The following is a 24,829-nucleotide window of genomic DNA, read 5'->3' on the forward strand; positions in this document are numbered from 1 at the left end:
TTCTTCTTCTTCTCCCTTCCCCCTTTTCTCCCCTCCCCTCTCCATCCTCCTCTTCTGTAGAGGAGTAGCCACCCTAGTTCTCATTTGAAATGTCCTTCCTGCATCTTTCAAGCTCCTCAAATACTAATCTCCTGTTTGGAATTTTCACAGAATATCGTCATCTTTACACCAGAAAGAATGTTCTCTATTCTGTCATCCTCCCACTTTTCAAATGCCTCTTAATACATGAATCACTTACAGTTGTGATTTCTTAGCTGCTGGTTCCTCTCCTAAAATAAGAACTGCTACAATGTGCCTCATCAATCTCTGGCACCCCAGGCTTTAATACTTTCATTGCACATCCTAGACATTCAGAAATGAGCTAAGCACTGAAATTGGTGGAATCAAGAAATCTTAATTGACAGTCATGGAGAACAACCAATGTAATGCCTTGAGAGTCAGGGGAGAAAACAGACAATCCACTGTGGTGTTCCTTAGCACTGCTTGCATTGCTGAGGAAACTTCTCTGATACCATGTTCACATTAGAAGAACAGACAAACTGCATGCAGAATAGCTTTCTGGGAAATGTTCCTCAACATGGAAAAGCAATTTGCTTTGCAATGGATTGAATATAGATTCCAATAACGAGAAGAAGAAAGCAGGGGAATGAGAAGGAAAAAGGCAAAGGAGACACATAGGACAGAAAGGAATTTTAATGAGGACAGGAAAAGCCATGGGACAATAAAGGTATTGAATTGGTGACCTTTTGATCCTTGTTTTGTGGAATTAGAAGCAAGCTTGGGGAGAAGAATGCAGAATGCAAAATGTGGAATGTGGTTTTCACGCATAGGGACAGAATTAAAGTTTTCCTCTGAATTACAGATTGTGCTCTAAATTTCATAGCCTGCACTCTACAGGTTACAAACAGCTTTTACGATCTACTGCAGATGACGTGCTGTGGAGAGTTGACAGCTTTTCAGAGTTGCTAGCTGGCAGATGCTTCCTTTTGATAGTCTCTTGCTTACATAGGAAAAGCTTTCTCCTCTGGAACCTAGAAGATATATGTGTAAACATTCCTTACATACCAAGGGGGTAACTGTTAACCTGTTGTGAATTTCCTTTTGCACAAAAGGCATGCGTTGTGCAGCAGCCTTGTTATACAGAAATATCATGGGCACATACATCAGGTATCAGCTGTCATGGAAGTTGTTCATGTCTCCAGCTTTCAGAATAATGTGCTCCCCATGCCATCAGTAACAGATTCTAAACTTCCCTCTTGTCTTCTTCCCTGGAAAAGAAAAAGCAGCCATTTGCAGATGGCATCCAGTGTTTCAAATCATGTGAGTAACAGAGAATTAAAATAGTAATAGAGAATACAGGCCACATTGGTACTTAAAGAGTACAATCCAGAGTGCCATTGTTCTTTTTCTGTCTCATTCTCAATGCAGTATACCCTCTTTTAATGTTTCTATAGCATAACTTTTGGCATTACTTTCTGATTTTTTTTTTTTATGTGTATGGTTGTTTTGCCTGCATGTGTGTTTGTTTACCGCTTGCATGCTTGATGCCTGAGGAGGCCAGAAGAGGGCATTAGATCTCTATCACAGATAGCTGTGAGCTGCCATGTGGGTGCTGGGAATTGAACACGGGACATCTGGAAAAGCAGCCCGTGCTGTTAATGAAATCACCATTCCTTGTGAATTTAGTGTTATTCAATAAATTCTGACATTGTGGACAGATGCAAGAGTATTTATCTACATTTCTGATACAGCATGTTTACACTTAGATCCCAGGATTCAACTTCCTCTTTTTAAATTCTGTTTTTGTCTGATCATCTTATTTAATGAGTCCTTGTTGTCACCCAATACACATACATCCTTCAGCTTTTTGAAGTCTTTCTGCTTTTCACCTTTATTCCCACCTTCCACCAAGACCACAGGTCCTGAGCATGATTTTCAAGTTATATGTTGTCTTAGGGTTTCTGTTGCTGTGAAGAGATACCATGACCATGACAACTCATAAAGGAAAACATTTAATTGGGGCTGGCTTGGTTTAATCCATTATAATCATGGCGGGAGGCATGGCACACAGGCAGACATGGTACCAGAGAAGGAGCTAAGAGTCTGGATCAGTGGGCAACAGAAAAAGAGAGTACCACTGGGCCTGGCTTAAGCATCCGGAACCTCAAAGACCACCCCCAGTAACACACTCCTTCCAACAAGACCACATCTACTCTATCTAACAAGGCCACACCTACTCCAACAAGGCTACACCTAATAGTGCCACTTCTTATGAGACTACAGGGGCCATTTTCATCCAAGCCATCACACATGTCATTACTTTTGTTCCCTGCATTTCTATTGAGTTTTGAAAATGGACTTCTTTGATAATTGTTAGAAACTTTAGATAAATGTTAGATAATTTAAATCAATGGTTCTCAACTTTTTTAATGCTGTGACCTTTTAACACAGATCCTCATGTTGTGGCGACCCTCAACCATAAAATTATTTGTGTTGCTACTTCATAATTTGTAATTTTGGTACTTCTATGAATCACAATGTAAATATCTGTGTTTTCTGATGGTCTTGATGATATCAGGCAACCCCTGTGAAAGGGTCAAGATCTATAGGTTGAGAACCACTGATTTAAATAGTTTTATCTTTCTTTCCTTGGGAGTGGTGGATGCTGCTTTCTTTCTAGAGACTTGTTTATACTAATTATGTGGAATCTGTTTCCTTTGGAGCATGCCTCTAATAAATCCTCACATTTTCATTATTTTCTGGTTCCTAGTTCTTCTTTTAAGACTAATTTTTCTAGTCTACTCCCCAGGGTTGGCACAATCGCTCAGCTGGTCATCAGACAGAGGTAATATTAAAAACACTTTGTTGCTGGGCGGTGGTGGCAAATGCCTGTAGTCCCAGCACTCGGGAGGCAGAGGCAAGTGGATCTCTGTGAGTTCAAGGTCAGCCTGGTCTACAAAGCGAGTTCCAGGACAGCCTCCAAAACTACAGAAAAACCCTGTCTCAAAAAAAAAAACAAAACAAAAAACCACAAAACACTTTGTTGTCTTCTGAATTACAGTCCCCGAGACTCGTACATCAAAATCCTAACCACTGGCATATTGGAATGTGGAAATATTTGGAGAAGAGGTCTTTAAAGGGGCAACGTAATTATAAAAATGTCCTTTGGCTGGGCTGTTGTCCAGTATGACTGGCATATGTAGAAGAGATCAAGATGCAGACTCATTCAAGGGAAGGCCACACAAGACGCTGAAGATCAGCAAGAGGGAGAGGGGCTACGACACTGATCCCATAGCACTTTGGTCTTGAACTTCTAGACTAGAACTGTGAGAAAATAACTTTTCTTGTATAAGCCACATAATCTATGGTACTTTGCTTTGGTAGAAGTAGAAAAATAAGACATGTCCTTAGTCAATAAAGGCTGTTTAGTGCACTTGAGAAATGTTTGTAAAGTTTGGGTCATTTTATGTATACTCCAGCTTTCCCCTTATTTTTGAAAGCTTTTTTTATGAGCCAAGGTGGGTAGCTCAGTAGGACTCCCTCTAGTTTCCTCTGAATGTCTCTGATGAGTTTCTGTCAGTTTCTTGTCCCAACAGTAATATGGTCTCCTATGATCTTAGCTCTGATGAGTGAGTGTCTTAGTCTTACCTGCCTGTATGCCATGGAATTTTCTGCTGTTTTAGTAACGTAACAACCTCCCTGAGGAAACTTTCTGTGTTATGCCTCAAGAAAAATCATCTCTCAAGCAGTAAAGTAAATCCTCCAAGTCTTGCTCACCAAGGTAAAGTTCTTCTCAATTGAATTTTGGGGATGGAGGAATAGGGCTGCAATGGTTAATCCTAATTTGCAATGCCGGAAATTTAGAATTATCTATGAGACAAACTGTTGGCGATTTTTGTAAGTTGGTGTTTTCAGAGAGGGCTAATGTAGTGGGTAGCCATCCCAGCATTGGCCTGGAAGTTCCAACCCCCATTGATGCTTCCGTAATGGTCACGCCCACAAGGCAGGGTGGAGGAGGAAGCGGAAGACCCAGGATGGAGAGGAGGTCTCCCTTGGTGCTGGGACCCTGGACACTGGAGGTAGACCGAGCAGAGTTCTCCAGAGAACACCGCCGGACTGTGCCATACCTTTGCCAGACCCTAAAACCTATCCCTTCATTTGTAAGTTACCCCACAAAATAAACCTCCCTTCTAACTACGTGGAGTGGCCTTAATAATTTCACCAATAGGCTAGCTGAGGAAAGATCTACCCTCAGAGTGGGTGGTACCATACTGTGGGCTGAGGTTTTGGATCCTCTAAAAGGAAGCAAGCCAACCAGCTGAGCATCGGCATTCACCTCTCTTTGCTTCCCATTGTGGATGCAATGTGTATTCTGTAGCTTTATGTGTATATATGTGTGTATTTAATTTGAATGTGTGGACATGATGAGAACAACGTTAAGGGAAGAATTAACATCATATATATGTCTGTGTGTGTGTGTTTAAATTTTAAATTTGCAGTTTCATATATTACTCTTGTATTTTGTTTTATGCTCATATTTTATGGCAAAAGAAAACAAAAGGTAAAGGAAACATCATATATTACATTGTTATTAGTTCCAGATAGTTGTAGAATGCCACTTATCTCCTTAAGTTTGCTTACTAGAAACCAAAAGCCCATGGGTTGCCAGAGGAAACACTTACCAATTGTGAACAGTTGCAGATTGAGTATGAGAGGGCGACAGCGAATTCCAAGGGGTAGGAGAACAACAGAATACGAGACACTTCCCTCCCCAGCTTCTGTAACCAGGAAACAGGGAGATGATGTATCATTATTTTTAGCATGTGTCCCCTCCCCAAGAGGACCCTGGAGTGCTGCAGGCTGCAAACAATATGGGAAGTAGGGATTCAGCTGGCTATGACAAAGCTGTACCCGGAAGAGTTGAGAACTCTTCCAGAGGATGAGGCCAAGGCTCAAGGAGTCTTGGTCATATTGGCTTTTGATTATTAGCTGTTTCCTGCTATGAGTTTCTTCTGTACTATTGTAGTTTTTCCGTCATTCATTGGGCACCATTTCCCCTATACAATTAAAGTTTTTGTATAACTTTCTCCAACTGTGCTAACAACAGACACAATCAAAATCCCTAATTTCAGGCTTTTCTATAATTACTGTCATTAGCAGGATCCGGCCAGGACTATCCCTGGACAGATGAAAGTATCTTTTTGTTTTGTTTTTATTGAGACAGGGTTCCTCTGTGTAGCTTTGGTGCCATCCAGGACTATCCTTGGACAGATGAAAGTATCTTTTTGTTTTATTTTTATTGAGACAGGGTTTCTCTGTGTAGCTTTGGTGCCAGCCAGGACTATCCCTGGACAGATGAAAGTATCTTTTTGTTTTGTTTTTATTGAGACAGGGTTTCTCTGTATAGCTTTGGTGCCTGTCCTGGATCTCGCTCTGTAGACCAGGCTGGCCTTGAACTCACAGAGTTCCGCCTGGCTCTGCTTCCCAAATGCTGGGATTAAAGGCATGTACCACTGCTGCCTGGCAGATGAAAGTATCTTATCAGAGATACCTCTGTACTCTCTAAGAACAGACTTAAGCATTCAGACTATCTGCTTGAGAAGGTCTGGCAGATGTGCTAATTAAGTTTAACTTTCTCCTTTTCCAAATCTTGTCTCTAGCTTTAGATCTCCTTTTTAACAATTACCAAGTGCATCTGGCTGTGATGAAAGTTGCCTAGCCAAGTTGTCTAGAGACCAAGCACACTTCCCCTGCCTGGCCAGAAAATGGCAGCAGCCTGAGATAGCTTGGACAGATAAGGGGACCAAAGAAAAAAGAAAGCAGTTTTATTTTCACCCATGACCTAGCAACATAGGTTCTACAGGTTCTTAACATTTCAATTAACTACTTCTAAGAATATAGTTTGAGTACGTAAATCCCCTTTGCTCAGATATTAACTAATTTAACCCTCAGTTGACTCTATTCCCCATTAGTCACTTCCCTTTTGGTTGCAGATAATGGCTAGCAATTACTGCTCTCTTGTGTGGATCTTATTGCCCCTACTTTTGACCATGAGGAAATTCAAGCCTGGTGACCTTGCCTTAGCCACAGCACTGCTATTGCATGGGTATATAACTGTAAATCTCAGAGACTTGAGGGAACTAGATTGGAGGACTAAAAGAGAGTACTAGAAGGATGAGATGGAAGATGAGGAAGAGCCAGATGGGGAAGAACTAGGTGGGGAAGAATGAGATGAGAAAGACCAAGATGGGGCAGAACTAAGATGAAGGAATTAAGACAGCACATAAAGGGAACAGCAGAAAAATATAGAGAGAAATCAGACAAGAAAGGAGCTAGTCATGAGAGCAGAATAGAAGCTGCGTAGAAGAGAGAACTGAATCAGAAGAATAAAGTGAATGGACTAAGGAATTTCGTGTACATAGATTCATTTCATATCCTCTAAGATTAAATATCAGCTGGTTGTAGATTCTTCCATGGACCCTGGGAGAGGGCTATCAAGGGGCTGGACCCCAATAGTCCACATTACTAGAGTAAGAGTCAAAGAGAAGGAGAAACATTGGAACAGGTGACCTTCTCCCTGCTTGGTATTCCTAGGCATTTCTAGCTGTTTGCTTTCAGCTTCATTTGTCAGATTTTCACTCTTCCCAACGATGGTCTGTGAGTTCTGCACTCCGTCACCATCACCCAGCTCTTCTGTCCCACTGCTTGCAACATTTTAGTCTCATGAATGTGTTCACTATCTAAACTCTTCAGTTAATCTGGTATTACTACTATTACTACTACTACAGCTGCTGCTACTACTATTATTAATTATTTGTGTGTGTGTGTGTGTGTGTGTGTGTGTGTGTGTGTGTGTGTGTCTATGGGTACATGCATGCCATGGTGCTCATCTGGAGGTAAGAGGACAACTTTCAGGAGTTAGTTTCCCTCCTTCCACTATAGGTTACAGAGGTTACAGGGTTGAACTTAGATCATCAGGTTGTGAGGAAAGCCCAGCTTAAAAAATATTACTAGTTTTTGCTCCATTTACGTGTGTGTGTGTGTGTGTGTGTGTGTGTGTGTGTGTGTGTGTGTGTTGTGTATGTATGTATTATGCAGATGTGCATATGTGTGGGTGCTTGTGGAAGTTCCTTTGAGATTGATGTTAGGAATCATCCTTGATTGTTTTTCCACCTTATTCAATGAGGCAGGACCTTTCAATCAAAATCAGAACTCTGTGATGTGGCCGGTATTGCCAGCCAGTTTTCTCTAGGGATTCCTTGGCTCTGTCTTCCCAGGCTGGAATTGCAGGTAGGTTGTTAGGCACACCTGGCATTTATGTAAGTTCTAGGGATCTGAACTCGTAGACACACACTTGCACAGCAAGCATCTTAACTACCAAGTTCTCTCCACAGCCCCCGGCTCCCAGCCCCTGGTTGCCCCTCAGAGGTTGGAGGTAAGCCTCTGTTGCTGAGGATAGATACAACACACTTAGTACTCATTAGGACACACATTAGGACTCAGGTTATTTAAGTTAGGCTAACCTGAAAGCCTCCTTCTTGTAGTCTAGCTTTCACAGCACCAAAAAGTCCCATGTAAGCTGCCACTATGAATTTTCTTGTCCAGCTGTGATAACTATGAACAACAGTGGTGACCAACATGGCAAGATATCCTTAAAGGGGCAGTAGTGGCACTGACGTATTGGCACCAACAGGTCTCTGATTGGCCTTAACGCCTACTCAACAGGATGGAAATCCTACCTGGTATCTGACACCTAGTCAACCTGGCCAGGGCTAGTGAGATTATGACTCTTACAAGAGAACCTGCTCCCATCACTTTAATAGACTGGCATAATTCCTAACTACGATCTAAAACTTACCCCTTTGCCCACTATTAAGTGTAGCTACCACTCTTCATAAAAAAAGAAGCTTCTCTTTACAGTATATGGAGACCATCACAGAAAACCACAACTAGATACAATGTAGAGATCAATGGATCATGGGAAGTTCAGCCCCAGTGAGTACATCTACAAAGTAGTTTTGATTTGCATTTCCCTGATGGCTAGGGATGTTGATTATTTCTTTAAGTGTTTCTCAGCCATTTGAGATTCTTCTTTTAAGACTTTTCTATTTAGATCTGTACCCCATTTTTAAATCGGATTGTTTGACTTGTTGATGTCTAGTTTCTTGAGTTCTTTATCTATTTTGGATATTAGCTCTCTCTTGGATGTGGAGTTGATGAAAATCTTTTCCTATTCTGTAGGCTGCTGTTTTGTCTGTTGTCTGTATCCTTTGCCTTACAGAAACATTTCAGTTTCATGAGGTCCTACTTATTAATTGATGATCTTAGTGCTTACACTATCAGTGTTCTGTTTAGAAAGTTGTCTCCTGTGCCAGTGTGTTCAAGGCTATCCTCCTCTTTATCATCTACTCGATTCAGTGTATCTGGTTTTCTGCTGAAGTCTTTGATCCACTTGAATTTGAATTATGTGCAGGATGATAAATATGGATCTATTTGCCTTCTTCTACATGTAGACATCTAATTACACCATTTATTAAAGATGCTTTCTTTTCCCCATTGTGTATTTCTGGTTTCTTTATAAAAAAAATCAGATAGATTTACATCTAGGTCTTCAATTCAGTTCCATTGATCAATGTGCCTATTTTTAATGCTAATACCATGTGGTTTTTATTGCTATAGCTCTGTAGTACAACTTGAAATCAGGGATGGTGATACCTCTGGAAGTTCTTTTATTGTTCAGAATTGTTTTATCTATCTTGGTTTTTTTTTTTTTTTTCCAATATGAAGTGAGAATTGTCCTTTCCAAGATCTGTAAAGAATTTTGTAGGGATTTTCATGGGAATTGTGTTGAATCTGTAGATTGCTTTGGGTAGGATGGCTGTTTTTACTATGTTAATCCTACTGATCTATGAGCATGGGAGATCTTTCCATCTTCTGATGATTCTGAATTCCAAGTCAACACAACACAAGCAAATCTTTTATATTACCAATAAAGCTATTCACATTTGCTATAGTATGATGTGTAGCACTTCTATGTAATTATGTCTGGGGTACAAAGAAACAAGGCTGACACTGACTTACATTTAGCAGTGAGGACCTAAAGCAAAATCTACATAAGATGCAAAAGCAGGCTGTTATGAACATCCTTTGTGAGGTCAGAAATGACTAGGTATTCATAGTTTAAACACATTAGAGCAGCAGCAAAGCGCATTTCCTGGTTTGGTGAATGGCTTAGTGGTCCAGGAATGTACTCTTTTTGCATTAAGATGTCATCAATGGAGAGACTGGGGCATGACTCAGTCAGTAAAGTGCTTGCCTTGCAGGCACAAGAAATTGAGATATAAAGCAAAGGATAATCAGACTACAACTCACAGCTCCAGAGAAGCTAGGAAACAAGGAGGACCCTAAGAGGGACATAAGGATCACCTTGGGAAGGGGAAACAGAGGAGATCTCCATGAGTAAACTGGGGATGTGGGGACAGTAGGGGGGAGGGGATGGGGCATGAGAACATGAAAGAATGGGATGGTTGAGCTGGGGGAGGGATGGAGTGGGAGATCAATGAAAAGAGATATCTTGATAGAGGGAGACTTTATGGGGTAAAGGAGAAACCTGGTGCTAGGAAAATTCCCAGGAATCCACAAGGATGACTCCACCCCAGATTAGACTACTAGCAATAGTGGTGAGGGCGCCTGAACTGGCCTAGCCTGGTAATCTGATTGGTGAATACACTAACTGTCATCATAGAGCCTTCATCCAGTAACTGATGGAAGCAGATGCAGAGATCCACAGCCAAGCACCAGGCTGAGCTCCAGGAGTCCAGTTGAAGAGAGGTAAGGGGGATTCTATGAGCAAGGAGTGTCAAGGTCATGATGGGGAAATCACAGGAACTCACGAACTTTAGATCAACAGCTGTAGAACCTGCGTGGGACCAGACTAGACCCTCTGCATATGGGAGACAGTTGTGTAGCTGGGTCTGTTTGAAGGGATCCTGGCAGTGTGATCAGGATCTATCCCTGGTGCATGAGTTGGCTTTCTGGATCCCGTCACCTATGGTTGGACACCTTGCTTACCCTTGATGAAGTGGGGAGGGGCTTGGCCCTGCCTCAACTGAATGCACCAGGCTTAGCTCTCTCCTCATTGGAGAACTTACTGTTTTGGAAGATGGGATGAGGAGTGGGTCGTGGGGGGAAGGCAAGGTGGGTGGGAGCAGGAGGAGAGATGAGAGGGGGATCTGTGTTTGGTATGTAAAATGAATTTAAAAATTAAAAAAAACAATTAAAATAAAAAAGAAATTGAGCTCAATTTCTAGCACCTGAGAGGTGGGAGCATGGGAAGGGGAGAATGAGGGTGCACACTCTGTGCTGGGGCTAGCCTACTTGGGGATTTTAAGCTAATAGTACATCACAAAATCAAAGATGAACAGTGCCTGAGAAATGACACCTGAAGTTATTCTCTGGCCTTCACATATATACAGGTACACACATACATGCACACACACACTCACATAGCTCAGGGACCATCTTGGAAGAGGAGGCAAAGAACTTGTTAAGAGCTATAAACCACAGAGGAGCAGCATGAAATAGTGTCTGTGTCTTCAGGACAAGCCAGGGCTGCTGGCCTCAGAAACTCACAGCTCCTATGTTTTCCTGTACAAGATGCACACAAGATAAAGCCAATCAACATTCTAGCATGGAAGAGGCTGGGGAGAGGCAACTCAGGAGTCTCCATCCCTAACTGAGGGGCTATTGACAGTTGACAGCTTCTGGGCAAGGAGAATCTGTTTTTCTTTAAGAGTATAGCCCTAGGTAAATCAATCACACTCCAGTGGGTGCCCTCATACCTGTGAGTATAAGGAAAACACAAAATAGACTTCTCTGGTTATTGAAATAAATAGATACAGAAATGAAATTGGGATAGGAAAATGGGGGTGGATCCAAAAGGAGTTAGGGGAAAAGTGGGTGGTGAATATGATCAAAATATATTGTATGAAACTCTCAAAGAATAAAATACCATAAAATACAAACACAGAAGAAAGATGTTTCTATAAAATCAGGCACTTACTGCTTGTCCATAATTCCTGTATGATACAGAGCGGAAATGAGCCAACTCCACTATTGTCAGGCTGGCTGCAATGAGCACAACCATGATGCAGAGGATGTTCAGGGACAGAGTACAGACAATCTGAAAAGGAGACATGGAGTAAACTTAACAACGTTCAGAGTTAGTGCTTTTGATTTTTTTGATGTTTTGATTTTGTTGTTGCTTTGTTTTACTAGAAAACAATTGAGTTAAAATTTCCTTATAGTTTGGGGAGCTTTCAAAATGTGTTTCTGCTTGCCATTTCCTGGTTTACATGAAATCTAACTAGTTTAGAGGAAACATGAATCCATTATCAGACACTGTCAAGTTTTGAATTCCATCAATGCTCAAAACTTTTGTATTTTGTAATCTTGTGAGTCAGCTGTAAGAAAGATCATGATGTTTGACTTGAATACTTAAAAAATAAGAAAATTCATCATCCCAGGGATACAAGGGTGGTTCAACATACAAAAGTTTGTCAATGTAATACACCATATAAACAAACTGAAATTAAAAAAAAAAAACCACATGATCATCTCACTAAATGCTGAAAAGGCCTTTGACAAAATCCAACACCCCTTCATGATAAAGGTCTTGGAGAGATCAAGAATACAGGGAACATACCTAAACATAATAAAGGCAATTTACAGCAAGCCAACAGCTGACTTGAAAGTGAATGGAGAGAAACTCAAAGTGATTCCACTAAAATCTCCCCATACTTATTCAATATAGTACTTGAAGTTCTAACCAGAGCAATAAGACAACATAAGGAGATCAAGGGGATACAAATTGGAAAGGAAGAAGTCAAGCTTTCCCTATTTGCAGATAACATGAGAGTATATATAAGTGTCCCCAAAAATTTGACCAAGGAACTCATACAACTTATAAACACCTTCAGGAACATAGCAGGATACAAGATTAACTAAAAAAAAAAATCAGTAGTCCTCCTATATACAATTGACAAACAGGCTTAGAAGGAAATCAGAGATACATCACCCTTTACAATAGCCACAAATGATATAAAATACCTTTGGGTAACTAACTAAGCAAGCAAAGGACCTGTATGACAAGAACTTTAAGTCTTTGAAGAAAGATATTGAAGAAGATGTCAGAAAATGGAAAGATCTCCCATGCTCATGGATAGGCAAGATTAACATAGTAAAAATGGCAATCTTACCAAAAGCAATCTACAGATTCAATGCAATCCCCATCAAAATCCCAATACAATTTTTCATAGACCTGGAAAGAACAATACTCAACTTCATATGAAAAAAACAAAACAAAACAAAACCCCAGGATAGCCAAAAGAATCCTGTACAATAAAACAACTTCTGGAGGCACCACGATCCCTGACTTAAAGCTCTACTATAGAGCCACTGTAATAAAGACAGCTTGGTACTGGAGCAAAAACCAACATGTAGACCAATGGAACCAAACTGAAGACCCTGACATTAATCCGCACACCTATGAACATATGATTTTTGACAAAGAAGACAAAGCTGTACAATAGAAAATAGAAAGCATCTTCAACAAATGGTGCTGGCATAACTGGATGTTGACATGTAGAAGACTGAAAATAGATTCATATCTGTCACAAAGCTTAAGTCCAAGTGGATCAAATACCTCAACATAAATCCAGTTACTCTGAACCTGATAGAAGAGAAAGTAGGAAGTAGTCTGGAATGCATTAGCACTGGAGATCATTTCCTAAATATAACACCATTAGCACAGACACTGAGAGCAACAATTAATAAATGGGACCGCTTGAAACTGAGAAGCTTTTGTAGGGCAAAGGACAAGGTCAACAAGACAAAACGACAGCTTACAGAATGGGAAAAGATCTTCACCAACCCCACATCTGACAGAGGGCTGATATCCAGAATATATAAGAACTTAAGAAATTAGACATCAAAATGCCCAACAGTCCAATTAAAAAATAGGCTAAAGAGCTAAACGGAGAATTCTCAACAGAAGAATCTCAAATGGCCAAAAGATATATAAGGAATTGCATAACATCCTTAGTCATCAGGGAAATGCAAATAAAAAAAGACTCTGAGATACCATCTTACATCCATCAGAATGACTAAGGTAAAAAACACTGAAGACAACTTATGTTGGAGAGGTTGTGAAGCAAGGGGAACACTCTTCCACTGTTGGTGGGAATGAAAACTTGTACAGCCACTGTGGAAATCAATATGGCACTCTCTTAAAAATTTGGAAATAAACCTCCCTCAAGACCCAGCTGTACCATTCTTGGGCATATATCCAAGGAATGCTCAATCATACCACAAGGACACATGCTCAATTATGTTCATAGCAGCATTATTTGTAATAGCCAGAACCTGGAAACAACCTAGATGCCCTTCAACTGAAGAATGGATAAAAAAAAATGTGGTACATATACACAATGGAGTACTATATAGTGGAGAAAAATAATGACATCATGAGGTTTGCAAGCAAATGGGTGAAACTAGAAAATATCCTGAGTGATGTAACCCAGACTCAGAAAGACAAACATAGTATTTACTCACTCATAAGTGGATACTAGATGTAAAACAAAGGATAACCAGATTACAACTCAAAACTCCAGGGAGGCTACCTAGTAAAGAGGACCCTAAGAAAGACACAGGGAACGCCCAGTGACAGAGAAATGGATGAGATCTACATGAGCAAACTGGGGGTGGGGGATAATGGAGGGCAAGGGTTGGGGAAAGAGAGCAGGAGGCCTCAGCTGGATCAGGAACAGAGTGGGAAAACAAGGAAAGAGATACCATGATAAATGAAGACACCCCCACCATGGGAATAGTAAGAAGCAGAGTGCTAGAGAGGTCCCCAGAAATCCACAAAGATACCTCCAGTGTAGACTACTGGCAATGGTCGAGAGAAAGCCTGAACTGACCTACTCTGGTGATTGGATGGCCAAACACCCTAACTGTTATGATAGAACTCTCATCCAGTGACTGATGGAAGCAGATACAGAGATCCATGGCCAAACCCCAGGTGGAGCTCCAGGAGTCCAATTGGCAAGAGAGAGGAGGGATTACATGAGCAAGAGATATTGAGACCATGATAAGAAAAAGCACAGGAACAAATAGCCAAACTAGTGGAAACACATGAACTGTGAACCAATAGCTGAGGAGCCCCAATGGAACTGGACCAGGCCCTCTGGATAGGTGAGACAATTGATTAGCTTGAACTGTTTGGGAGGCACCCAGGCAGTGGGACCAGGACCTGTCCCTGGTACATGAGCTGGCTGTTTGGAGCCTGGGACCTATGCTAAGACACTTTGCTTAGCATTGGTGTAGGGAGGAGGAGACTGAACCTGCCTCAACTGAATCTACCATGCTGGGCTGACTCCCCAGGGGAGACCTTGCCTTGGAGGATGTGGGAATTGAGGGCAGATTGGGGGGGGAATGCTGGAAGGGGGAGGTGGGAGTAGGGAGGACAGGGAATCTGTGGCTGATATGTAAAATTAAATTAATTATAAAATAAAAATATTTAAAAAATAAGAAAATTGATGGGAAATGGTGACTGTTTGCAGAAATAAAGTCAAATAGGAGTTAATATGTTTGAATCATGGTTTTTATTAGCTGGGACCATCTGTCAACATGTTTGTGTATACATCATAATTTGATTTTTTTCAGAGCTGAAGACTGAACCCAGGGCCTTGCACTTGCTAGGCAAGTGCTCTACCACTGAGCTAAATCCACAACCCTATAATTTGATATTTAATTTTGAAAATTTGAAACTTTATTTTATGTTTATGGGTGTTTTGTCTAGATGCATGTAAGCATATCAGATACATGCAGTTCTCATGGTGGACAGAAGAGAATGCCAGATCCTCTTGGACTTGAGTTAAGGATGGCTATGAGTCACTTTGTTAGTGCTGGGAATTGAACCTCAGTCCTCTGTAAGAGTGGCAAGTGCTCTTAACTCCTGAGCCATCTATCATTCCCAGATTTCTTGATGTGTAAACATTCAAAATTAGATTAATCTATTTCTAAGCTGTCTTCCAGATCTAAAATTCTGGTATTTTTATTTCTAGACATTTTCTACCTATACCATGGATAGGTTCCCCCCCCCCCCTTGGAAAATTCCCTACTTTGATACAAGGTACAACCGTATTCCCAAAGTGAGTAGACTAGAAAATGAAGTATTAAACCACAGTAATGATCACATAGAAGAAAGACTTTAGATCCTGTAAATAATTATAATTTTTAATCATAGTATTCATGCAATGTTAAGGGTTGAACATCCAAACAAAAATATTATTTAAATTGAGATGTTTAAGCAGAAGTTAACAATCATGATTGTTAACTAATGTATCTGGTTTACATTAAGTAATCTGATCTCAGGTTTTTATTTCCTTCACTCATTTTATAGGGATGGTAGCTTCCTTTATTGTTTAGAGACTATTTTTCTTTATTTTAAATATAAATATATTTCTTTATTTTATATATAAATATATGTATATATGTATATATATATATGTATATATATATTATATATATATGTATATATATATTATATATATATGTATATATATATTCTATATATATATTCTGTATATATCTATATATATATATATATATATATATATATCTGTATATATATATACTCATATACACACAACATGCACATATGTGTGTGTGTGTGTGTGTGTGTGTGTGTGTGTGTGTGTGTGTGTGTCTTTGAGTGCAGTTGCCTTCAGAGGCCTGCAGAGGGAGCCAGATCTCTTGGAATTGGAGTTACTAGAACTTGTGAGTCAACATGGGTGCTGGGGACTGAACTCTGAAGAGCAGCAAGTGCTCTTACCTGCTGAGCCATCACTCCAGCCCCAACACTATCTTTTCATTCAAACCTCTTTTTTGTCTTGTGAAAGGTCATACTAGACATATCCCAAACATTTCAACTTACCATATTTCTATTTTGTTTTCTTGCTGCTTTTATTGTGAAGGCTCCTGAAATGACAAACTAGACATAAAACATATACTAGTAAATACTCACTGATAATGCTCAGCAATTTAATCATACTTTAAAACAACTATTTTTCAGGACAAGATTTTCAGAGTACTAATAGTAACACAGAGACAAGTTTTAGTAGAAGAGGTTAGGATGAGTTTCCGTCATGAGATAATCATGTTTTCATAAGGTGACATGCATTGAAAGTATCAGGAGGGTCACAACAGTCACAAGCACAGGACAGTGTGTAAGATTTAGGTTGTAGTACATGGCAATGGTCTCTTAAGTCTTCCTGAACCAGGGACCAAGTTTGGTTATGTGATACCTTTTATATAACCCATTTAGGTGTTACTCCAACTTCTTTTGTTTCTAGTAAGATATCATGGACTGTAATGACTGTGTATACATCCAGATTTGCAAAAGTGGCCCTTAAATCCATTAGATACCAGGTCTGTAAAAAAGCACCCTCTTCACTGAGAGGCAATAGATACCATTAAGGCCACAGGATGCCCAGGCTTTCACTTTGTTTATTTATCTATTTATGTGTGCATGCATGTCTGGTGTATGTGTGTAGGAAGCATGTGAGTGTGCAGGTACATAATATAATTATACACATATGTCTTCTTTTATTGTTCCCCTTATTGCCTTGAAAAAGGGTTTCTGAGGGAACTGGAAGTTTGCTGTTCCATTTAGGCTGGCTGACCATGAGTGCTTGGAATTTGGCTGTCTCCACCCTTGACTGCTGCTGTTACTGGTATGTGCAGCCATGCCTGGCTTTTTATGTGGGTGCTGGGGATTTGAACTCAGGTATTCATGATTGCATGCAGAATAAGTACTCTTATTCACTGAGTCATTTTCCAAGCTACCTTGCCTTTTATAAAAGTCATTTTAAAAGGCATTCCACTATTTCCTTTCAGGATTTCTGATTTCCAAGAAGTACAAAGCACTGCTGTGTTATTTGAAAGCAGGTTACACAACTTCCCTGAAATAGTCTTTGTTTGTTTTATTTTTGAGTTTTACTTATTTTTATTTATTTATGTATGTGTGTGTGTGTGTGTGTGTGTGTGTGTGTGTGTGTGTGCTTGCAGTTCCTGCAGAAGGTGGTATCTGATCCCTTGGGAACTGAGGTGGCAAGAAGTTGTGAATCCCCTGGCATGGATGCTGGGTACCAAACCTTAGTCCTCTGCAAGAGTAGCAAGGGCTCTAAATTACTGAACCATCTTTCCAACCTTTGTCTTTTTAGTGATTTTAGCAAAGGTTAATTTTTTTGAAAAATAGCAGTCATGTTCCATTCTTTTAAAAATTATATTCAAATTTTTCATACAGTATATTTTGATCATAGTTTTTCTCCTTCCCCAAGTTCTCTATCCAACTTGATATTTTTTCTCTCAAAACAAACAAGCAAGCAAATAAACAAAAACACTAACCCAAAACAAAAGGACAAACAAAACAAACACCAAAAGCACCACAGTAAAAGCACACAGAAAACATGGCAGAACTCAGGTTTTCATGCTTGCACAGTAAACACTTTGCTGACTGAGCTGCCTCTCTACTTCTTCTGAAGTTATTTTTATAGTACGAAATTAAACACAAAGGAACACAAATCATTTCTCTGAGTTTTGTCTGAAAATTCTAGTTTTTTCCTTATCTTTTTATGTTCTTCTTTCTTCCATGGGCTTTTCATTTATGAGCTAAATATACCTTTTCTTATTGATGAGGCAGTGGGTTTCTTATCAACATGGCTTATTTGGATTTTGTCCTTGAACACCCTAAGTCAGAGTATAGATAAAGGCAGATATCTTCAAGGTCACTGTTTTTTTTTTTTTTCTAGTGACCACCCAACCTCTTCTGTGACAGCTAATGGACCATCTTTGTTCCAGTACAAGGACAGGTTTTTATTTTATTTATTTATTTATTTATTTATTTATTTATTTATTTATTTATTTTTTTGTGGTTTTTTTTCCCCCATGTGTATTCCCACTATGTTTTCTTTTCTATAGATTTGAGACAAGTGTTTCAGGTTCTGTCATCCAGCATCCCCTTGCTTGAGTTCACTGATTAGCTACCTTGTCATTCTTCCCTTTCTAGATGATTTTAAGTTTTGACCCTCTGAAGTCTCCCCTAAATGATTTAATCTTTTGTGATTTATGTGTGTGCATCCTTCTACTTACCCATGGTATATGATTCTTTGAATTTCTCCCTCAAATCCTTTACAAAAATTGCTTGATTTCCATACTCATCCTCTTGTCTTTGTTGGTCCTTTTAAATCTCAGTGTTGTGTATTCATTTTCCCTCTGGCATTAAGCAATACTTCCCCCACCTTATCTATTCTCTCAGACCTTCTGCTCCCTACTGAATTCTTTTCATCACCAGCATCAAGTCTATGGTCATTACAAATACTCCCTGTATCCATTCTTAACTCCAGTGCACTTAAAAAAAATTAAAATTGAATCTTTAACCAAAATCCTGATGAAATATAGTTTTACTCCTGCTGCATTCTTGCATCCATGCAGATGAACATGGCTTGAATAAAGACTTATCTCACTATGCAGTCATGTTCCTAAACCTTGAGTCCTTAATGCTGTATAAAGATCAAATTACTTTTCTGTAAGCCACATACTGTCTCCCTTTTCTCACATGGCCACTTCACACACTCTCCTCTCTTCTAATAGCTGGTTTGCATGTCTGTCCTCACTTTCAGCTCCTATCTTTCTTTCTGATACATTGAGATACTTGAGGCTTTTGTAGGTACTCATCCACAAGCTTCCAAAATCAGATAAGAGTCCAATCTGTTCTTTATTCTTTGTTCCCCTCTTGCTGCCTTGCCTTAGCACTATTTACATAAATGGCTATAATTCTTTGAAAATGATGTTCTGTGCATTATAGGATGCTCAGTAGCATCCTTGGCTTTCTCTCACTAGACGTAAAATTCCGAGCATCTTCAGATACTATGACATGTTCTCTGAGAGGGTAAAATGAACAATAATTGACAACCATCACTGGAGAATGTGACAATAGCTATTTGTTCATTAAAATTCATTATTTCTTACTAACATTACTATATGATTGCAATATTTCCGTTATTAGGTCATAACATTTATTTTTTTTAAATCCTGGTTCCACCCCACATCAGCAAAAGACAATAGAAAGAAGGACATGAAGTTGAAAGGGAAATGTGTTGGGGGCTCCAAGAGGAGTTGGAGGGAGGGAGTCAGGTAGATAAGATCAAAAGGCATTGTACACATGTGTAGAATTATCAAAAATAAATTAAAAATATAAAAAATCTTGTCAGCTCTCATTCCATTTCCCCAAACCAAGTCCAATCAGGATTTCATGTCATCATTTTTACTGAAACTACTTGTCATATGACCAGCTACCATATTAATAAGCCCAGTGGTCAGTTTTCAGCTCCCATCATTCTGACAAACCAACAGAAGATGAGAGCTGAGCTTTCTTTATGTCTTGTGATACGTTCTTCTGTTGACTTCCAGGAATCCCCCACACTGAGCTTTCTTTCTGCCCAATGGCTGTCTAGAAACCACACCAGAGTGCAGGTAATGGCAAACCTGAAAATTAGTCATGATACTGGACATGATGGTTAAAATTCTGCCTTTGACATAGCTGAGGATATAGTCCACATTGTGGTTGTCATTTACTCTTGTATCCACATTTCTTTTATAGCACTTTTAGATTAAAGTTGCTCAATACAGATTTGTTGAAAGGAGGAATTGGATTTTGAATTAGTCAATAGATGGCATTGAGTTATATGATTCTCCTGAAGACCTTGTTTAGAAGCTGGCCCTTACTGTCCACTAATATGAATCAATATTATTTACTGATTAATAAAATCAACACAAATGTATTTTACTCACAGCAATTCCCCATAAAGCAGTTCCCATTTTGTAAGTTAAAGGTTCATAAGTCCCAAATACTCCTTTAATTTGTCCCATATACAATACCAATAGGAAATACCACATGAGTACATGATAGATGCCAATCATAATCTGGATAACCTGTGAGAAGTGTGAGAAGAGAGAGTTGTTAGTACTGAAATGATGTAATGGAAAAAACAGTTTTAATAAACATTTAACATCTTTATGAAAGATGGAAGTAAGCAAATCATGCATTAACTATGGATTTGTCACTGGTTGTACCAGATAGAGGATCTATCCAGGAAAGACAAACCAAGGCTTGTGAAGAACTCTGTTGGTGTATGAGGGACAAGCTAAAATTTTCTTATTGAAAAATCATTCTTAATTAAGAGCTTGTCATTGGGTTCTAGGAGGTCTCACTTACACCACCCTACTCACTAACCAACCAACTAACCAACCAACCAACCAACCAAGCACCCAACCATCCCATTCACCAACCAACCATCCTATTCACCAACTAACCAGCCAGCCACCCACCCACCCAACCAACCAACCAGATTGCAAAGAGTAGCATCATGTACATGAATCAGGGAGAGCAGATTAAGATATTTCACGCTGTTCTCAGAGCAGTGTGTCACCACAGAGCTAAGAACTCCCATGCAAACAGCTTGGACAGCTGGTCTGAATGGTCTAAAAACTCAGAGGAAAAGCTGAAACCTGTGGAACTGTTTTCTCCCATTAGTTATGTATGTGTGATTTTTCTAACTTCATGGTGTTTTTTAATAGGTAAGCTTTAATCTCTTGGGTTTATAACTGAATAGAAGTATGAGTTCTACTGTACAAACATGAGCGCAGTGATGAAAAGAGATCTATGATAGATCTCTTTTAAACTGACACATACATAATTTAAAATTTGATAGTTATTCATATTGCTGGAATTTCTTGGGTGTGGTAATTCAGTTGATGTGCTCATATCTCAGCACACACTTGTTTATGAAGGGCTAGGAGACAAAACAAAAGCTACAGAAGACAATCATGTTTTTCAAAAAGCTTTTTGCCTCTTTTATTCAAATACATCCCTTTCTAGATACAAGGTCACCCTTTAAAAACTGACATTGTTTAAAACATTGAATTTTAGTTAATCAGAATAAAATCTTACTTCTGTGGTTTGAGTGTGAAGTGCTTTCCATAGGATCACATGTTGAATGCTTGACCCTGATGGTGCTGTGTGGGAAGGTTATTGAATCTTTAAGAGGTTGAAAGACAAAGCGACAGCCTACAGAATGGGAAAAGGTCTTCACCAACCCCACATCCGACAGAGGGCTGATATCCAGAATATATAAAGAACTCAAGAAATTAGACATCAAAATACCCAAAAGTCCAATTAAGAAATGGGCTATAGAACTTAGAGAATTCTCAACAGAGGAAGCTCAAATGGCTGAAAGACATTTAAGGAATTGCTCAACATCCCTAATTATCAGGGAAATGCAAATCAAAACGACTCTGAGATACCACCTTACACCTGTCAGAATGACTAAGATCAAAAACACTGAAGACAACTTATGCTGGAGAGGATGTGGAGCAAGGGGAACTCTCCTCCACTGCTGATGGGAATGCAAGCTTGTATAGCCACTTTGGAAATCAATATGGTGCTTTCTTAGAAAATTGGGAATCCATCTTCCTCAAGACCCAGCTGTACCACTCTTGGTCATATATCCAAGGAATGCTCAATCATACCACAAGAGCATTTGCTCAGCTGTGCTCATATCAGCATCGTTTATGATAACCAGAACCTGGAAACAACCTAGATGCCCTTCAACTGAAGAATGGATAAATAAAATGTGGTACATATACACAATGGAGTACTACTTAGCAGAGAAAAACAATGACATCATGTGGTTTGCAGGCAAATGGATGGTTCTAGAAAAAAATCATCCTTAGTGAGGTAACCCAGACTCAGAAGGACAAACATGGTATGTATTCACTCATGGGAGGATACTAGATGTAAAACAAAGATGACTAGACTGCTACTCACAACTCCAGGGAGGCTACCTAGAAAACAGGACCCTAAGAAAGACACAACTTAGACGTGAGCGGGAGTACTGAAGGACATGGTTCAAGGGAAAGAGAGCTTAGGGGAACAGGGGATACCAGCTGGATCAAGAACAGAGAGGGAGAACAAGGAATAAGAGACCATGATAAATGAAGACCACACAAGAATAGGAAGAAGCAAAGTGCTAGAGAGGTCCCCAGAAATCCACAAAGATACCTCCACTGTAGACTACTGGCAATGGTTGAGAGAAAGCCCAAACTGACCTAGTCTGGTGATCAGATGGCCAAACACCCTAAACTAGTGTGCTAGAACTCTCATCCAATGACTGATGGAAATGGATGCAGAGATCCTTGGCCAGGCCCCATGGGGGTGGAGTTCCAGGAGTCCAGTTAGTGAGAAAGAGGAGGGACTGTATGAGCGAGAATTGTTGAGACCAAGATTGGAAAAAGCATAGGGACAAATAGCCAAAGTAATGGAAACCCATGAACTATGAACCAAAAGCTGAGGAGCCCCCAACTGGATCATGTCTTCTGGATAAGTGAAATAGTTGAATAGCTAGAACTGTTTGGGAGGCACCCAGACAGTGGGACCTGGACCTGTTCTTAGTGCATGAGCTAGCTGTTTGGAACCTGGGGCTTATGCAGGGACACTTTGCTCAGCCTGGAAGGAGGATACTGGACCTGCCTGGACTGAATCTACCAGGTTGAGCTGAATCCCCAGGGGAGTCTTGGCCCTGGAGGAGATGGGAATGGGGGGTGGCCTGGGGGGGAAGGTGGGGGAACACGGGAGGGGGGAGGACAGGGGAACCCATGGCTGATATGTAAAATTAAATTAAATTATAAAAAAATTAAATAAACCCTTTCCACTGGGGGAAAAAAAAAGAGGTTGAGTCTTGCTGGAGAAAGTTATTAGAGGTAGGCATCGGGCTTTGTAGCCCAGCCCCACTTGCTGTTCACTCTCTGATTGTTGAATGCATATGCAACATGACCACCAAGTCCTTCTCTTCCCACCACCATGCTTCCCCTGCCTTCTGCCATTTTCTCCCCACCATGATGGACTACACCCCTCAGGAATGATCTGCTGAAACAAAGCTCCTTGCATTTAGTTACTTTGAGGGAACTTTATATCAGTAATGAGAAAGTATTACTCACCCCTAAGACAATAGTATTTGCTGCAGATATTTTTGATTCTCCACATCCCATACTTCCAGAATTTCCTCTGGTTGATTTTGTTTCTAACCTTCAGTGATATCTTTATTGTCAGATTTCTACAAAAGAATATGAAACACATACACATGCTTTTTCTCAGCGAATACTCATACATCTGATTCTTGGTGTTTGACAACAATCTTCCCAAACTCAGAAGCCACAGTTTTTTCTTCCTATACTTTTACTTCTCACATCCCTTAGTGCACATCTACCTCTTCTGAATAACAACCTCAGAATGAAAAGGTCTCTTTCTGTGACTAGGAAATGCTGATATTCTGCACATGTTGTCTTTTACTACTTAACAGAATTTCTAGATGATAAAGAATAAAGATCAACTAGAGAATAGTATTAAAATATTTCAGTAAAGCTTCAATAATTAATTTATATTCACATTCAACTTAGTGCTAGACATACTTTGCATTTTCTTCTTTCAAAATTTATTTGAGAATTTTATGTATGAGTATACTGTATTTTGTAATTTCTATTTCTCCTCCCTCCAACTCCTCTTGTGTCCCCTGATGCCCTCTTGAATTCATGACCTTTTCTTCTGTAATTACTGGTGATATGTATATGTGCACATATACATACACATATGCAAAAGTCAGTGACACAGGTCATGACACATGACTGGCCATATAAATATTTGTCCTAGATCTTTTCTGAAAGAAGTTAGTTTTGACAGACTGGCAAAATGATGCTGCAAGTTCACATCTAATGACTTGGTTGTTTTCATGAATCCTTAGTTTCTAAAATTTATTTTCTCAATGCCTGTTAATGCAACAGGAGGGAAAGCATGTGATTGAAATAAGCTGTATACTTTCAGAGGAGCAATCGAGTTGAGACTTAAAGGCAGCCAAGTTTAATTTCTCTACCATGCCTAGATAGATATCCAAAGAACTACAAAACTTGGGTAGGGAAATAATGAAATGTCATGTCAAGAATGATGTTAATATCCGTTTTCAGAAAATAGAAACGTAAGTCATTTTGTGAGTATAGATAAGTTGATTCACATTTGTACCATGTTGGTAAAAACAGAATGCGTAAAGCTGGGGAGTAAAATATTAACGTATCTGTAATCTCAGTGGGTCCACAGTAAAGTCATACAAGTGAAGAGCTCATAAAAATGCTAATCAGAAAAAGTATATGGCATGTCCTTTTAAAATGCTCAGTTGTTGGAAGAAAAAAAGCGTATTCATGGAATTCTTTCTTTAAAAGAAAAACATTTGGGTGCTCTGCAACCCAATTAAGGATTCCAATTCTGTAAAATTAAACAAATAATCATTCATTTGTTTTTGTTTTCTGGTAATCCCATCACTAATCTAGAAGTAGGTAAAGGACAGGCTCCTTAGTTGCTCCTCCTCGCCCGACTATCACGCTAAAACTAGCACAGACATTCGGTAACAATTAGAGAGAGATCATGTCTGTCATTTATCATTAGCATCTTTAGCAGAGATAAAACCCATTATTGTCTTCACACAAAGCTAAAGCAATTGAAAGATGATTTTTAAGAAGTAATTAATTTTTAATTTTGGGCAGTTTCATCAGTATGTAATGAATTTTAGTCTTTCTCACCTCTATTTGTCTGTCTTATCTCCCCACCTTCTTCTACCAAAGCTCCCTTCCTCCCTGACCAGTCTCCTTATTGCTTTCTTGT

General features: G+C 39.6%; 1 protein-coding gene across 1 annotated transcript; it reads right to left on the bottom strand.

The window, feature by feature from the left end:
* Positions 1 to 1,205: 1,205 nt before the first annotated feature.
* Positions 1,206 to 23,145, bottom strand: Ms4a13 (membrane spanning 4-domains A13). The gene is made up of 6 exons (XM_036178268.1): positions 23,119 to 23,145; positions 19,915 to 20,055; positions 15,998 to 16,054; positions 11,063 to 11,182; positions 4,683 to 4,778; positions 1,206 to 1,268 (listed from the first exon to the last, which is right to left on the bottom strand). The coding sequence occupies exons 2-6, from the start codon at positions 20,041 to 20,043 to the stop codon at positions 1,206 to 1,208; spliced, it is 465 nt and encodes a 154-aa protein (XP_036034161.1). The 5' UTR covers positions 20,044 to 20,055; positions 23,119 to 23,145.
* Positions 23,146 to 24,829: the final 1,684 nt, after the last annotated feature.

The sequence above is a fragment of the Onychomys torridus genome, chromosome 1 (genome assembly GCF_903995425.1).
Source record: "Onychomys torridus chromosome 1, mOncTor1.1, whole genome shotgun sequence".
NCBI lineage: Eukaryota > Metazoa > Chordata > Mammalia > Rodentia > Cricetidae > Onychomys > Onychomys torridus.

Excerpts from the sequence above, each read along its gene's own strand:
- Ms4a13 (XM_036178268.1), bottom strand. The coding sequence starts at position 20,043 with ATGATTGGCATCTATCATGTACTCATGTGGTATTTCCTATTGGTATTG. Across the intron at positions 11,183-15,997 it reads GAAAACAAAATAGAAATATG|ATTGTCTGTACTCTGTCCCT; the intron begins GTAAGTTGAAAT and ends TCTCCTTTTCAG. Across the intron at positions 4,779-11,062 it reads ACAGGAATTATGGACAAGCA|AAGCTGGGGAGGGAAGTGTC; the intron begins GTAAGTGCCTGA and ends TCCTGGTTACAG.